This window comes from Mirounga angustirostris, unplaced genomic scaffold, assembly GCF_029215605.1.
Source record: "Mirounga angustirostris isolate CCGP_5_RB_7025 unplaced genomic scaffold, mMirAng1.0.hap1 SCAF_12, whole genome shotgun sequence".
In the NCBI taxonomy this organism is placed as follows: domain Eukaryota; kingdom Metazoa; phylum Chordata; class Mammalia; order Carnivora; family Phocidae; genus Mirounga; species Mirounga angustirostris.
In genome coordinates this window covers 7,671,588-7,686,807 of record NW_026991720.1, presented here as the reverse complement: position 1 = coordinate 7,686,807, position 15,220 = coordinate 7,671,588, and the positions used below count along the sequence as shown (strand labels likewise).

The 15,220-nt window shown below is 43.7% G+C and overlaps 1 protein-coding gene across 1 annotated transcript in view; it reads left to right on the top strand.

Moving 5' to 3' along the window:
- Window positions 1-15,220, top strand: part of CNTNAP2 (contactin associated protein 2) — a 1,911,935-nt gene that overhangs the window by 1,872,264 nt on the left and 24,451 nt on the right. Inside the window, exon 22 of the mRNA XM_045864107.3 lies at window positions 6,118-6,357. Coding sequence (XP_045720063.1) covers window positions 6,118-6,357 — 240 coding nt within the window. The remainder of the gene's footprint in view (window positions 1-6,117; window positions 6,358-15,220) is intronic.

The window sequence follows — 15,220 nt, the reverse complement described above, 5'->3', positions numbered from 1 at the left end:
TGGGGTTTGTGTGTGTTTATGTTGCTTTTTTAGCTGAATGCCCTTGGCTTTTTTGTTGCCTTTTCCGCCCCCCGTCTTTTTTGAGTTTCTTTTGCTTACGGTTATTTCCCATTTATCTGTTCCGTTGACCCACTCAGGCTCCTGTCCATACAACTATAACCAAATGGGAAAATTGTACCCAGTGTAATTAACCTTCATCCAGGTGTTCTGCCAGCCGAGACCCAGATGCTCAGCCCTAACCTTGAGAGTCGCAATTTAGGGTGGCTGCCAGCCCAACCGCACCCTAGTCATGTTTCCCAGTGTGTATCATTTGGACTACTCCCCAATCTCATTTCAGTCTGATAGTCCAAGAATTATTTAAAACTTCACTCAGGCAGTGATTTCAAACCCACTTCCTATTTATTCCATTAGGGCCCATATAACCACTACTTCACTCTTGAGGCTGGTGGAGGGTTTCTATAGTAATGGCTATTCAACATTAAATAGACGACTGTCGAGGTAAGAGCAAGACAACTATATTTTCAGAGGAGTGCATTTTCAGTGAGATGGATTTCCAGATGATAGTACTTCTAGAAATAAATACATATATAAAGTCTGTTCGTATATAAAGATATCTATATGTAAATATTTATAAAATATATATGTAAATATAAAATGTATATAAAAATATAAAGCTGTATTGGATCTAGATTTCCTACTTTCCCTTCCTCTCTCAAAGCCACATTCCACACCTATCGACGCTGATAAACTTTGGCCTACCGTGAACTTGCCTCTACCTCAATCTCTGGTGTTGGTTCCCATCCCACACAACCCAAGTGTGGATGACAGACTGTCTAACACAAAGTCACGGTTCTAGTCATGCATGCAGTCCCTGGCTGATTCCTTTGTGCAAGAGGCTATTTTAGACATTTGGAGGAACACAAAGATAAGTAACATTCAGTCCTGCTCTCAAGAAAACTGTAAATCTAGTGGAGGCACAAATTCAGGTTTCTGGCCCATCTGGACAGGGAGAGAGCACACCTGGGCCAGGTAGGTAGAGCCCGGAGCAGAATCTGGGAGGAAGCCATTTGGAACTCTCCTTTTGAAGGACTGGGGACCTCTGATGTTCTGAAGTGTGGATACTCACAGGAACTAAGCATGAACAGAGGAAGAGAATAGAATTCCATTTGGGTGGAACAGAGGTGTTTAAAGCCAAAAATTAAGGAGTGCAGAGGAGCACCAAGTTTCTCCACAGTCGTATTCCCCAAAGAACAGTAGTGGGAGAGCCAACGGCACCATGTTTTGCCTTTTCTGTTTACATTTTTTCCCATTTCCAGGGAAATGAGAGAGAGAGAGAGAGAGGACAAGCGGGGGGAGCGGGAGAGGGAGAGGCAGGCTCCCCGCTGATCAGGGAGCCTGACATGGGGCTCCATCCCAAGACCCCGGATCATGACCTGAGCCAAAGGCAGATGCTTAACCAACTGCGCCACCCAGGCGCCCCCTACTTAACATTGTTCTTGAAATGGACTCGTCATTTTCCCTTAAATAAATTTATGTTCAAAGGAGAGCATGTCATAAGGAAGCCTTGCAATATAACCGTAAAACAAAATACCAGTGTCACTTGCTGTACGATACAAGATTGGTAAAAACACATGGCATGGGAATATTGGGAAATTCAGTACCTGGAGCGTTCAGGTCTGAGGTCGGCTGTTAAAAAGCGAAACTGGCAAGTGTTGGAGTGATGAGCAAGATAGTCCAGTCCCAAACTGAGCCAACCTGACAGCTTCTTTGTGAAGGATTAAAAGAGAACGAGAAGAAAAGAACTTCCTCTCCCTGTGATCACATGTTATTTAATGTCCAGTCCGAGAATGACCTAAGGCCACCCCCAGTGCCTTCCAGTAGGAATATTCCCCCAGGAGCAGAGTGAGGGAATGGATGGGATGGCTACCCCTCCATGATGGGGCCAGGTGCACCTGAGTCTCTGCAGAGCACGGGTGAGCTTGGGGGCTGGCACCCGGCTCTGCCATCTCCGTCCATCCCACAGATTCTTAAAAGCCCATCCCAGCCCCTAACACAGTGACGGGCACACAAGAGAGCCTTGTCAAAAGTTTTAAATTGGGTCCCACTGACATTCTAAGATCTTTTGGCTCTCCTTCATAGAAAGTAAAGAATTGAGGTTACAGGGATATTTCATATCCCATCCCCCCCTCGCAAAAAAAATATGGATAGGAATTTCTAAGACATATAAAACAAAACAAAAAAATCAGCTGATGGATAGGTTCCATGGGGGGCACCAGAAGAATATCCGGATGAGTTTAAATAGTCTCTAAGGTAAATGAGAAATCTCTGTTGAGGTGTCAGCATCTGGATTCCAGCCGCTGAAGCGGTGCTCACGCGTGTGCACAGGACCTTGCATGGATCTGCGGTCGGGGCGGGGGGCGGGGGAGGGTGGTGGCTTGTGCAGATGCCCCTTCTCTCCCTTCTCACAGCACTCCTGCTGGGCACTTGGTATTCAGCAGCTGAAAAGCAGGAACCAGAAAGCTTGCTAATGCATTGCAAATGTAATCGCTGCCTCCTTCTTAAAAGTATCATCGTGCACATTTCTTTGTAAGGTTTCACCTGGAATTGTGTCATATTTTAAGTGGGCTATTTGCTATAACCCACATCATTATGAAGGTAAGGTATTAAAATACCCAGGACAGCTTGAGAATGTAATTTCAGAAGTGATTGTACTGCACTTCTAAAATTAGCATTCTTCAGAGCAGGTCTCCCCCACATGCACCTCGGCCAAGACGTCTCCATGCAAAAAGTAGTTTCTTACAGTAAATTGTGCTGTAGTATTTGATTTCAGTGCGAAAGCCGTTCAATTAATTTTACAGATTAATATAATTTACCTGTAATGAGCTCAAACACACTAAAGGGATAGCTTTACTCTCATGCCTTAGGTGTTCCGAAGAAGGACAGATTTGTATTCCAGACAAGCATCGACAGAACTTGCTGGTGCTTTAACTGAGGCTGGCAAAGCTGTGACGTCAGTTCATGGCATTTTTTAAAACTTTATTACTGGCTAAGTCACTAATGAAACATGGTCTTAAAGCAGTCTCTAGGGGCGCCTGGGTGGCTCAGATGGCTAAGTATCTGCCTTTGGCTCAGGTCATGATCCCAGGGTCCTGGGATCGAGCTCAGCAGGGAGTCTGCTTCTCCTTCTCCCTCTGCCTCTCTCCATGCTTGTGCTGTCACTGCTTCTCTCTCTCTCTCTCAAATGAATAAATAAAATCTTTAAAAAAAAAAAAAAGTAGTCTCTAATAGCCATTAAAAAAATTCTTTTGAACCTCGCTATGACATTTCTATAGAGTCCCTGACTATAGAGTCCCTGACATCTATAGATGCCAAAATCCAAGTGAATATAAAAACAACAATATAGTCTGTTTTTTGAGAGAGGGATAATAACGCTCCCTTTTCCATAGGGTTATTCTGGGTATCAAATGTCTAATTTGTATAAAGCATCTAGTTTTAAACGTTCAGTAAATGTTAACTCTTATCATTGTACAGCGTTTGTTCAGTTGTAGTCCTTGGTTGTTCACAAGCTTGGTTCCCCAGCTAGGTTGTGAGCTACTTGGGGTAAATTTCTGTATTTACATCCTTCCTGCTACTGCTACCAGGCAGTGAATACACGCAATGAATTGAATTGATTGAATTGAATTGAATTGAATTGAACTGAATTGAAGTCCCACCAGATGGCAGTAGCTCCCAGCCCCAAAATTCTTCCTTCATGAGCCCTGCTCCAAGGCTGGACAGGCTAAAAAGAATTCTCCATTTATGGACGAGAAGCAGCAGATGGAGTGAGCTTGTTCCCGGTGTCCTGCCACCCAGCAGCAGCTTGTTCTGGTGCCTCGACCACAGATGTGAGCCAGATGGGAATTTGGGAAGGCAAGGAGCTGAGGTCTCCCTTCCCACCCTGTTAACAAAGAATCACCCTGAGTCTCCTTGGATGGAGCAACCCTCAGCATGTTTCAAAGGAAGGCAGATCACCAGAAGGAGGGGATAGGAACCAAATATATGAACTCTTTGCAAGGAAGACAAGTTGGTGAACCCAGAACAAGGAATTCTGATATGAGACCAGGAGACAAAGATTGAATCATTTACTTTGTATTCATTCCTTCAATGAAAATCCATGAATTTATTCATTCAAGAATCCTGCAATTATTGAGGAGAAAGTGGAGGAGGAAGAAGAGAACAGCCAGTGAGGGGTCAGTGGACCAGAGCCTCTTCCTGGTCATCAAGGGGACATCGTGACTATGGGATTTTTTTGTTCAGTCACAGGTGCATTCTGCCTCCCCATCCTAACTGGAACATGCTCTAGCTCAAAGTCACAGACTGAAATTTACTGCAGGAGAAAACTATGAAGAATCGTTAATTAAAATTTCTTTATGTACTTGGCTGAGTAAGCCCCTGTTAGAATCCCCAGCATTACCATTCCTTGCTGCCCATCTCTTCTGTTAATCAAAATTCACATTGGGCTAGTACAGATCAGTCACTGAACTGCTTCTTTAATAGGATGAGTAATCAGTACATCCACTTCTGCCCCCAAGGCCTAAAAGATCCCTTCTCTACTGATTTCTTCTTTCCTTAATGAGGAGTAAAATTTTATAAGACTGCTTTATCTGAGTTCATTCCTCAATAAGAAACATCACCTGCTCAGATTTCAACTTTTTAAAGAAGTAGGTAGCCTTCTGTTTCCCAAAGTCTGTGTTTTTCACAGTTCAAGTGGAAGGGGAAATATCTCACATCCTTGTCCTTGGTTTTTGTTTTTGTGTGTGTGTGTGTGTGTTTTTGTTTTAAGATTTTATTTATTTATTTGAGAGAGAGAGTAGGTGAGAGAGAGAGCACAAGCCGGGGGGAGAGGCAGATCTAGAGGAAGCAGACTCCCAGCTGAGCAGGGAGCCTGATTCAGGGTTCAAACCCAGGACCCTGGGATCCTGACCTGAGCTGAAGGCAGTTGCTTAACCGACTGAGTCACCCAGGTTCCCCCTTGTCCTTGGTTTTAAAAGACAGTCACCACAGTCATCATAATCTCCCGTCCAGAACGCAGGTTGCCTTGCCCTTCTCTGAAGGGCCATTTGCCCACCACCTGGGTTGATAGCGCTGCAGAATCAGTGGCTATGCCCGTGGTTCTCAAGCCTCAGCGGACCACAGAGTCACCTGGAGGGCTTGTGGAAGCCCAGATTGCCAGCACCCCACACCCACCCCCGGCATTCCTAACAAGTTCCCAGGTGATGCTGATGCTGCTGGTCCAGGAACCGCACTTGTGAAGACCACCCATAAGAAAGATCTAGAACTCCTTCAACGTTCATTTCTGCTACACAGATTGTGAAACTCAGGACAGAGGGTCAAAAAGGCACTGGCTTTACTGAGCTAACTGGTAAGACAATGTGTGGTTATATTAATTGAAACAGTGCATTAGAAACACCTCTACTCAGGTTCCCCTCTAATTTGAATGTTAGTTTAGGAAGATGTCGAACTCACAGACTGGGGGGCAGGTAGGGATTCTTAAGTGCGCAGGTGTATTTGTGATTGAGTTGGGAAAGCTTCCTGACTTCCAAAACATCCATCAGATCCTAGCTGGGATTTTATAAACCTCAGAACTCCACAGGGATTGGATGCTGGAGAAAGAAAATATGTCGTTATAGGCTATGGGACCTCTCTCTCTTCTTTTTTTTAAATAAAGAATTCTGAAGAAGAAAGTTAAGAATGAGGTACAAAACGGAACCATAGTTTACCAGGAGGGGGCCTTGTTCAGTATGTGTAAGAGGGAAAAGAGAAGGAGAAAGATCAGTCAGAAGCCAGTGAATGTGGTTGGTTTCAACAATAACCACAGGTACTGGGAAGGTCTTTATGTGTGCATTTTATTTTAACTATTAAATAGAGTCAGAGGCTCCTCACCCTACATGTTCTCTAGTCACACAGAGGTTCGTTTGCAGCAAAGTCTCCAGCCCTCAGCCTTCGAGTCATTTAATATTTCATCTAAAAGAATATAACATCTTAAACTGAAACCTGGAGTAGGGTTTGGACACAGGCATTCAAAGACGAGGCTTTGTAACGGGATAGACTTTTATTTTCTCTTTCTTTATCTTTTAGAAACCGGGAAGATTGACCAAGAGATTCACAAATACAACACCCCGGGATTCACTGGGTGCCTCTCCAGAGTCCAGTTCAACCAGATTGCTCCTCTCAAGGCGGCCTTGAGGCAGACCAACGCCTCGGCTCACGTGCACATCCAGGGCGAGCTGGTGGAGTCCAACTGCGGGGCGTCCCCGCTGACCCTCTCCCCCATGTCATCCGCCACTGACCCCTGGCACCTCGATCACTTGGATTCAGGTAAGGCGGCGTTGGCCGGGTGTCTTTATTTCTTCAAACCTCAGTTTCATCGTCTGTAAGATGGGGTTAGGAGCAGGGCCGGTAAGGCTGGTAAGCTGTTGGAGGACTAAGGGCTCCAGGGAACGTGTGAGCCCAGGAGTGCTTAGCCACATACCAAGTGCCCAGAAGCTACAACCGTGAGCCTGGCTCAGAGCCAGAAGTACATAAGGTGAAGGTAAGGAACATGGAAACTGTTGACTCGAACTCATTTAAGCGAAATTAGGAGATGCCTAAACTGATGTCTACGATGTGACTTTGGGACTGACCTGGTTCGCTGTTGCCTTTAGGACTCTCCCTGCGTCCCCGAAGCCCAAAGTCTACTATCAGGGGAAAGATTTCTTTTTTTTTAAAGATTTAATTATTGGGCGCCTGGGTGGCTCAGTTGGTTGGGCGACTGCCTTCGGCTCAGGTCATGATCCTGGAGTCCCGGGATCGAGTCCCGCATCGGGCTCCCTGCTCGGCGGGGAGTCTGCTTCTCCCTCTGACCCTCCTCCCTCTCGTGCTCTCTGTCTCTCCTTCTCTCTCTTGCAAATAAATAAAATCTTTAAAAAAAAAATTTTTTTTTTAAAGATTTAATTATTTATTTGAGAGGAGTGAAGGGGAGCAGAGGAAGAGAGAGCCCTAAGCCAACTCTGCGCTGAGCATGGTATCCTACGAGGGGCTCGATCTTACAACCCCGAGATCAGGATCTGAGCTGAAACCAAGATTCTGACACTTAACCGACTGAGCCACCCAGGCACCCCAGGAAAGATTTACCTAAAGCAACGAAGAGATCCATCTCCTGACCCTGTATGTATATGAATAATCCCATAGGCTTCCAGATTTTTAAGAGGTGCATTTAAGCTTACAGGACTCGGGATTTAGTCCCACTCCTGCAGGTGATAAGACATGTAATTGGAAAGCATAGGCCTACGATGAAAGGCTATGGCTCTTGGCTGCAAAATTAATTAGGAGCAAATTCAGCATGCCCATCACGTCAAGTGGCAGAGAGCCATAGGTACTTACTCTTTGCTCTACCCAGCCTGACCTTGGGCCACCTCTCCAGGCCTCTGCATTGTCACCCCCAAGGTGAAGGGTGGGGTGTGATCGCTATGTGACCTCCAAATCGAACAGTCCGTGCATCTCCAGAGCGACATGTAAACACAGGAAGAGGACGGTGGAGGCAATGCGGCTCCATTACTCTCCCTGTCTCATTAGCAGATTAAAAACATGGGCATGTTTCCTGATCTCGTTCCTTGGCTTCCTTGTGAATAAAACGGAGATAAGGTGACTGGTGCACCTGGGCAGCTCAGTCGGTTAAGGGGCTGCCTTCAGCACAGGTCATGATCCCAGGGTCATGGGATCAAGCCCCCCATCGGGCTCCCTGCTCAGCAGGGAATCTACTTCTTTCTCTCCCTCTGCTGCTCCCCCTGCTCGTGCGTGCTTGCTCTCTCTCTGAAATAAATAAAATCTTTTTTTTTTAAATGGAGATAAGAAGACCAGTTCCCAGAATTCTATGTGGGACGACATACTGAAGGCACTTGGCGTGGTTGTAGACATGTAGCAAGCTTGTAAAAAGTTTAGCAGCAATAATATTAACAATGTTATTATGATGTTAGACGTGATTTGCCATGATGCCTGAATGTCCAGTCAAGGTTCTAAATTCTCCCCGACCCTAACTTGGAATTCATAACAGTTCATCATGTAAACATCATGCATCTGATTGCTTTACACATATTCCAGTCCATACTCGGTGTTTATCAGCTCTGGTGCAGCTCTTGTCGTTGTGATTGCTTGCCAGGATTCGTGCTGCAATGCTTTACAAAGCTTCGAAAGAAGCCAAAATTGCCCCATTGTCAGAATAGCCAATTTACAGACTAAACAATCCTCTTTGTTCCTCACACATGGATTCCTATAACATGATGAGGGGTGCTGTGTGCCAAGGGTACTTATAAAGAATTCTCTTTCATGAATGTTGTTAGGATTACACAGCAGGCTGGTTTTTTCCTCATGGGCTGCCTTGAACAAAGGAAAGCATTCCTAATGCCGAAAATAAAAAAGTAGGAGTGAAAATATAAGCTGAGAAAAGACATATGTCAGGGCTACAAAGGAGCAAAGATTTCTCAGATAAATTCCTCCAGATGCCAGAGCGACCAAGACAACACAAGATCTTTGAAATGTGCAAGTTCTTACGCTGTTCCAGGTACTCCCTACATGAGGCCACGAGCGTGTGTGGTCTACGCCGGCTGCCAAGAAACCAGTTTCAAAAACCTCTAGATGCTACTCTGGGCCAATGCAAGCTCACATTCACTGGGCCTTAATCAGCAAAGTATTTGCTTTATGGTCTGAGGGATACAGTTGTAGGGGCTAGACAGTTTGAGTTCATTGATTTTTTAAAAATCATGCTTTACATGGGACAGTTTCATTCTTGTGATTGATACAGTGAAAATGTATGTAGGGAACATTTCTGTTATTATTCAGTGGTTTTTTTAAGATTTTATTTATTATTTGAGAGAGAGAAAGAGAGAGAGCGCCCATGGGCACAGAGGGAGGGGCAGAGGGAGAGGGAGAAGCAGACTCCCCACTGAGCCAGGAGCCCCACACGGGGCTCAATCCCAGGACCCTGAGATCATGACGTGAGCCAAAGGCAAGATGCTTAACCAACCGAGTCACCCAGGCACCCCTCAATGTTTAAATCAGATATCTGTACCCCAGATATTATGGTTGTACTGTCACATAAGGTCCATTTGCAGAGAATTGCCACTTGCATTGGGCAGAGTCCTCACCTGGTGTTGACTGGCCACTGCATCGACCTCCTCCAGCCATTTCCATATGTGGGGAATGCTTATAAAGGAGTATGTGTGTCTGTCTCATGAACTTTATTAAAGGGACAGAAAACAGCTTATGAACTATGAGGCAGAAGGCTTATTTAGATAACATGACTGGATTTTTTTTTTCTTTTAAGACAACAAGAGAGAATGGGAGTGAAGGGCTGGACAGGCAACAGAGAAAGACAGAGATAAAGGAAGGTTACTTAATAGTGTCAGGGAGGAAGAACTTTTCCTCTGTTCTCTTATGTTCTGCATCCAGGGGCCTGCAAATTAAACTGATAAAAGGCAAGGGCACCTGGGTGGCTCAGTTGGTTAAGCATCTGACTCTGGTTTCGGCTCAGGTTATGCTCTCAGGGTCATGAGGTCGAGCCCCAAGTCAGGCTCCACACCCAGCTTAGGATTCTCTCTCCCTCTCCTTCTGCCCCTCCCCCATCTAAAAAAAAAAACTGATAAAAGGCAGATGAACAGGAGAAAAAAATGTATTCCTGTGCATACAGGAGCTTACAGGAGAAGTAGCTCAATAAATGGTTACTTGCTTAAATGCCTTACATAGTAGAGAAAAGGGAACGAGGAGAAAAGGCCTCTATGGGAAGAACATGGGTTTCTAAAAGAAAACAAAACAGGAGCTAAGAAAGTGTGTGATAATGCTTGTTCATGCAGCTATGAATGGTCTTTCTGTCTTCTTCAAGGCCATAGAAGTCCCCTGGAGAGAGCACTTACAGTATGCTTACTCTCTGTCTCCTTCCTGGGAGTAACAGGCACCCAGAAGAGAGGACAGCAGTCTCCTTTCCCAGAAGTCTCCACTTTCAGTCAGCTAAAGGAAGTTCCAAAAAGATTTCTTTCTGCAGCTGTGGAACCCAAATGTCCTCAGCTTAAAATCACCTTCATACCAACTCTGGGGTTCTAAGCGGACCCCCACATCAGCAAGTGCACCCTACTCTTGGGGAGCCTTTTGCTTTTATCAGATAATTTTTCATGTGGAGATAGAATAAGAATCTTTGCTATCAGACATTCAGAAACAAAACAACAGTATATACACAAAAATACCATCGCTGCCCATAAGCCATATGTTACCTGAGTCTGTGAAGGGATCAGACAGGACAAGAATGAAGGTGTGTGCTAAGAGTCAGTTGGAAGTAGATTGATTGATCTGGTGCCTTGGAAAGTGTGGTCCCAGAAGCTTGTTCAAAATGCAGAATCTCAGGCCCCTACCTCAGATGCACCGAATCAGCATTTACATTTTAGCAAGATCCCCAGGTGACTTACGTGCACTTTAAAGTTGGAAACACTAATCTAGTGCTGTGGTTCTCACTCTCAGACCACCTTTGAATTACCTAGTCTAGTCAGCTTGACAAATCCTGATATCCAGGCTGCACCCCTGACCCATTAAGACATTCTGGAGAGGAGAAACAGGTGTTCGTAGATGGCATACCTCCCCAGATGATTCCAATGGGTAGTCAAGGCTGAGACTCACTCATCAAATAAGACAGAAGCTTACTAACAGCCGCCTTGGTAAGCCCTTTGAAGTAAGGTTACCAGAAGACAAGAAAATTAAACAGCCAAATAATGCAAAAAAAAAAAAAAAAAAACAGTTTATGAAAAACAATGAAGCCTTTATGTGGCAAAATCACAAATTAAAAGGCTGTAGCAACAAGCTTACAAAAGGCTGGGCTCCTCCGACCATTTATTTTGTTACGAAACTCACCCTGATAAAGAAGTTTTATCTAAACTTGAGGAGAGCCGGTCTGCCTACTTACAACTAGAGAAAAAGACTAAAAACAAACAAACAAGAAATCCACAGTGTGGGGCCAGACTCCGGGGCTCTCAAGAAAGGGCATCCTTATAGAAGTGCCTGCAAATTATTTCTCCATTTTTTGAATGAGCTGCAAACTTAATTTGAAAGGATATCGGGGGGGGGGGGAATGCAGCTTTAAAATCAAGGAAAAGGGGCGCCTGGGTGGCTCAGTCGGTTAAGCTTCTGCTTTCGGCTCAGGTCATGATCCCAGGGTCCTGGGATCGAGCCCCGCATCAGGCTCCCTGCTCCTCGGGGAGCCTGCTTCTTCCTCTGCCTTCTGCTCCCCCTGCTTGTGCTCTCTCTCTCTGTCAAATAAATAAATTAATTAAAAAAAAATTTTTTTTAATAAAATAAAATAAAGGAGGTATATTTATGAAGAATAGGGAGTCCTATGGCCTTAGTAGTAAAAGGACCTTAATGATGAACTAGGGCTACTCACTTCATACTCACACCAGGACATTTGCTTTGCAGAGACCTGGAAATTAGAATTCAAGATATCCACTCCTAGATCTTGTGTTCTTTCTGCTCTCTTGCATTTCTTCCTTTTATCTTAGATGATACCAAAGGATAAAACAAAAAATGTATTCCAAGGTATGCTGGCTTCGAGTGATCAGATCTGACACTACTAACTAAGCTACTCTTTACCTCTATAAAGCCTTTTAGGCTCTGTCACTGTGTTCCAAAGTGAGGGATGTTTACAGTTGGTCGGGCTGTGCACTGCGTAACTCTAAGGGATGTCATTTGCATTGCAGTCTATGGCTTCTGGAGCAGTGCAACATGGTGGTCTTGATAGGGGGTCACCAGATCATTATGGGAAGAAAATAGACATGGCATTACATAATATAAAGTTATTTCCTGTTCACTTCTCTTTCAGTCCTTCTAATCTTGTCCAAGAGAAAAATCTCCCTTGGGTTCTGGCATGCCTTTAGCACCTCTCCCACCCTTGCTATTCACTCTTTAATTAAAAAAACAAAAAAACAAAAAACAAGCTTGACAGGCAATGGAATTACTCAGTAGGGATATAAAGTATAATCAGTGCATTTATTTAAATAAGAAATTGGATCAATTTAGTGAAAATAAGTAAATAAATAGTAATTAGGTTTTTCATGGATTTGGCAGAAAAGGTGAAGCTGGTCCCCACATGATTGGAGTTTGGAAAACACTGGACAGTTATGACAGGAGCATCACAAACACAAGGGCCTAGCATGGGGCTGTAGAGTGTGTTTTTTAGAGGGGAAAACGATCAAATGATGTGGATTTGATTTAAACCAATTCTGTGGTATTAGAAACATCCAGTCTTTCTTTCCACCCAGTTTTCCCCCTGTTTGATAACAGGTACAGCCCGTTTCTAAAGCACATCATTATGGTCATTAGAATATTTTTAGAACAGCAGTTACAAGGTAGAGAAAGCAAACCCCAACCCTGAGTTCTGGTTTATTTAAAGGTCACAGAGCACCAGACAATAGCCGTGATTTACCTCTCAGGATTATGGGCTCTGTTTTTTCTCTTTGTCAAATTCAGAGAATCTTATATCCTTAAAATGCCATGGATTTGCCAGCAGAAAGACAACTGCAGAAGGCAGTGTACGTTCTGTAAACTACAAAAACAAAACAAACACCAGAAAAAATAAATCCAGGAGTCTGATGCCATAAATTTCTGCACTAAGTAACAACTCCAAACTGTACCTCAAGCTGTTTTATGAGGCATGCATATTAAGTGTTGGGGTGTTTTATCACATTCATGATATTTGATACCAAATGCATCAGACCAAAGGCCACATCCTAGGATCTTTTTTAAAAATATTAACATAGAGGGGTGCCTGAGTGGCTCAGTCAGTTAAGCATCTGGCTCTTGGTTTCAGCTCAGGTCATGATCTCCGGGTTGTAGGACTGAGCCGTGCCACGGGCTCCACGCTCAGTGGGGAGTCAGCTTGGAAGTCTCTCTCCCTTTCCCTCTGCTTCTCCGCCCCCCTCCAATAAATTTTTAAAATATAGATTAACATAGACAAGGCATCTTAAGATGTAAGATATCATTCCCTAAGGGATCCTCTAGTTAGAAAGATTATGACTGGTTACTATCTTGCAAGACTCCTAGTACATCCAGGTTATAGTCTCAGCATAAGTGCACAATATGACAGGTACATCCCACCCTGGAAAGGCCCTGAGGAATGGGCCTCTGGAAGGTGCTGGCCGCCAAACTCCTAGTACCCACTCTACCCAGCAGCCACTGGGCTCCCACCCTAAAGTGAACCCATATCTGACCAGAATCCTCACAGCCCCCTGGAGGGAAGCAGGCAGGACATGGAGAGTCCTAAAGCATTGAGCAGAGTGGAAAACAGTTAGCACAGACTGATCCACACCCCCCCCACCTCCCTGGACCCAAGGTCACGGGTTGTCAGGAATCCAGGAGATCCAAACCAAAACTTGTCCAGTGGATTCACTCAGGTTCGAAGAATAAATGAAAAACCGGCCTTCTTAGGAATGTGGTTCTTCTCCCAAATAAACCGGGAACTAGGACTATGGTCCCTGGGATGGCTCAGTGTAACTGCCCTACACCTGTTAGATCCCAGAATATAGTCCCCCAGGCCCCGGCCAGGAGGGCTAAGGCTGCCCCCCTCTGAGGTCTTTTACCACTGGAAACAGCAAGTTGATTTCTAAAGGCACCCCTACCTCTACTTCCGTGATTTTTAATGACTTGATTTCTTGTCTTTATTCCACAATTCCTTTCTACCATCTGAAGATAAAATATTTTTATATCTTCATGGAAATAATGAACATTTTAAAGCTGCATGTTATCTATTCAGCTTCCTCCATAATTACAAGCTGGTAGATGGTTTTCTTTACCACCTGCAAGCACTTAAAATAATCATTCCAGCTCTTATAATTACATCTTAATTATTTCTGAGCAGATCCCTATTTTCATCCTTATGCTAAGATTGCATGATTAATGCATTCAATCTCTGATACCTAATCTTTTTATTATCTTTTGTGTTTTTAGTTCCCTTTGGTGACCAAAAGAGTACACAGTTATTCAAGTGCAGGAACAATTATCACCCCCTTTTCTAATGTGTACTTTTCCTGCAAGTGGTCCAAATTGTCCTTTTCTGTAGAAGTGCCAAGCATATTTATGGAAGCCCCAGTCAAGTGTAAGATCAGAGTTACGGATTTGTGATCAAATGGTCATTGACATTGTTCCCATCTTTTGTTTCCATAAGGAATGGCTTTGAACACATGATTTTGTTGGGTTGAGGGATGCATTTTTAATTTTGATAGCTGTTCTAGATCACCCTTCACAGATACAGTACCTCCAATCCAGGAAGGTATGAGTGTCTTTTTCCCCGCACACTCACCAACCTAGTACATCATACTGTTCTTTTGAATTTTGCTAGATCTTACTTGAAAAAAATGAAACTTCATTGTTTGAATTTGGATTTCATTAATCACGAGGGAGATTAAGTCTCTTTGTATATGTTAACAAGTACTTGTATTTATTTCTCCATGGACTGTTTCCATTCTTTGACCAAAGGATTATTTATATTCTTTCCTATTTGTTTGTTGGTCATTTACTACTTACTTGACTTACAAGAATTCTTTATATGTTAGGTAAATTAGTATTTTACTACATTTGAATGTTTTCCCACTTTGATGTTTAGTTTTTGAGTGTATGGGGTTCTTTCCATGTACAAACTTTAAAATTTACAGGGTGCAATATAAAGTGTTTCATGGCTTTTGGGTTTTATGTCATGCCTTCTCCATTCAGAAATTATTTTAAAAATTATTTCACATCTTTTTCTAATGACTTTATTTGTAAGATTTACATATTTTTTAGATATTTATTTATTTGAGAGAGAGTGCATGAGGGTGCATCAGCGCACGTGGAGGGGCAGCAGAGGGGGAGGGAGAGGGAAAAGCAGACTCCACGCTGAGCATGGAGCCCTACATGGGGCTCAATCCCACAACCCCGAGATCATGACCTGAGCTGAAATCAAGAGTCAAAGGGTTAACCAACTGAGTCACCCAGGCACCCCTGTAAGATTTACATTTTTAGTCCACTTAAAATTTATGTGGGTGGAAGAAGTTAGGAATCCCACTTTTTTCTTGTTGAGCTTCATCCTCTCCTGTACCTTTATCATATTCACAATTGCCCTTTATATTTAAATCTGCTTCTGGACTCCCTGATCTATTAGGTTGATCTGACTCTTCATGAGATAGTAGCAAGC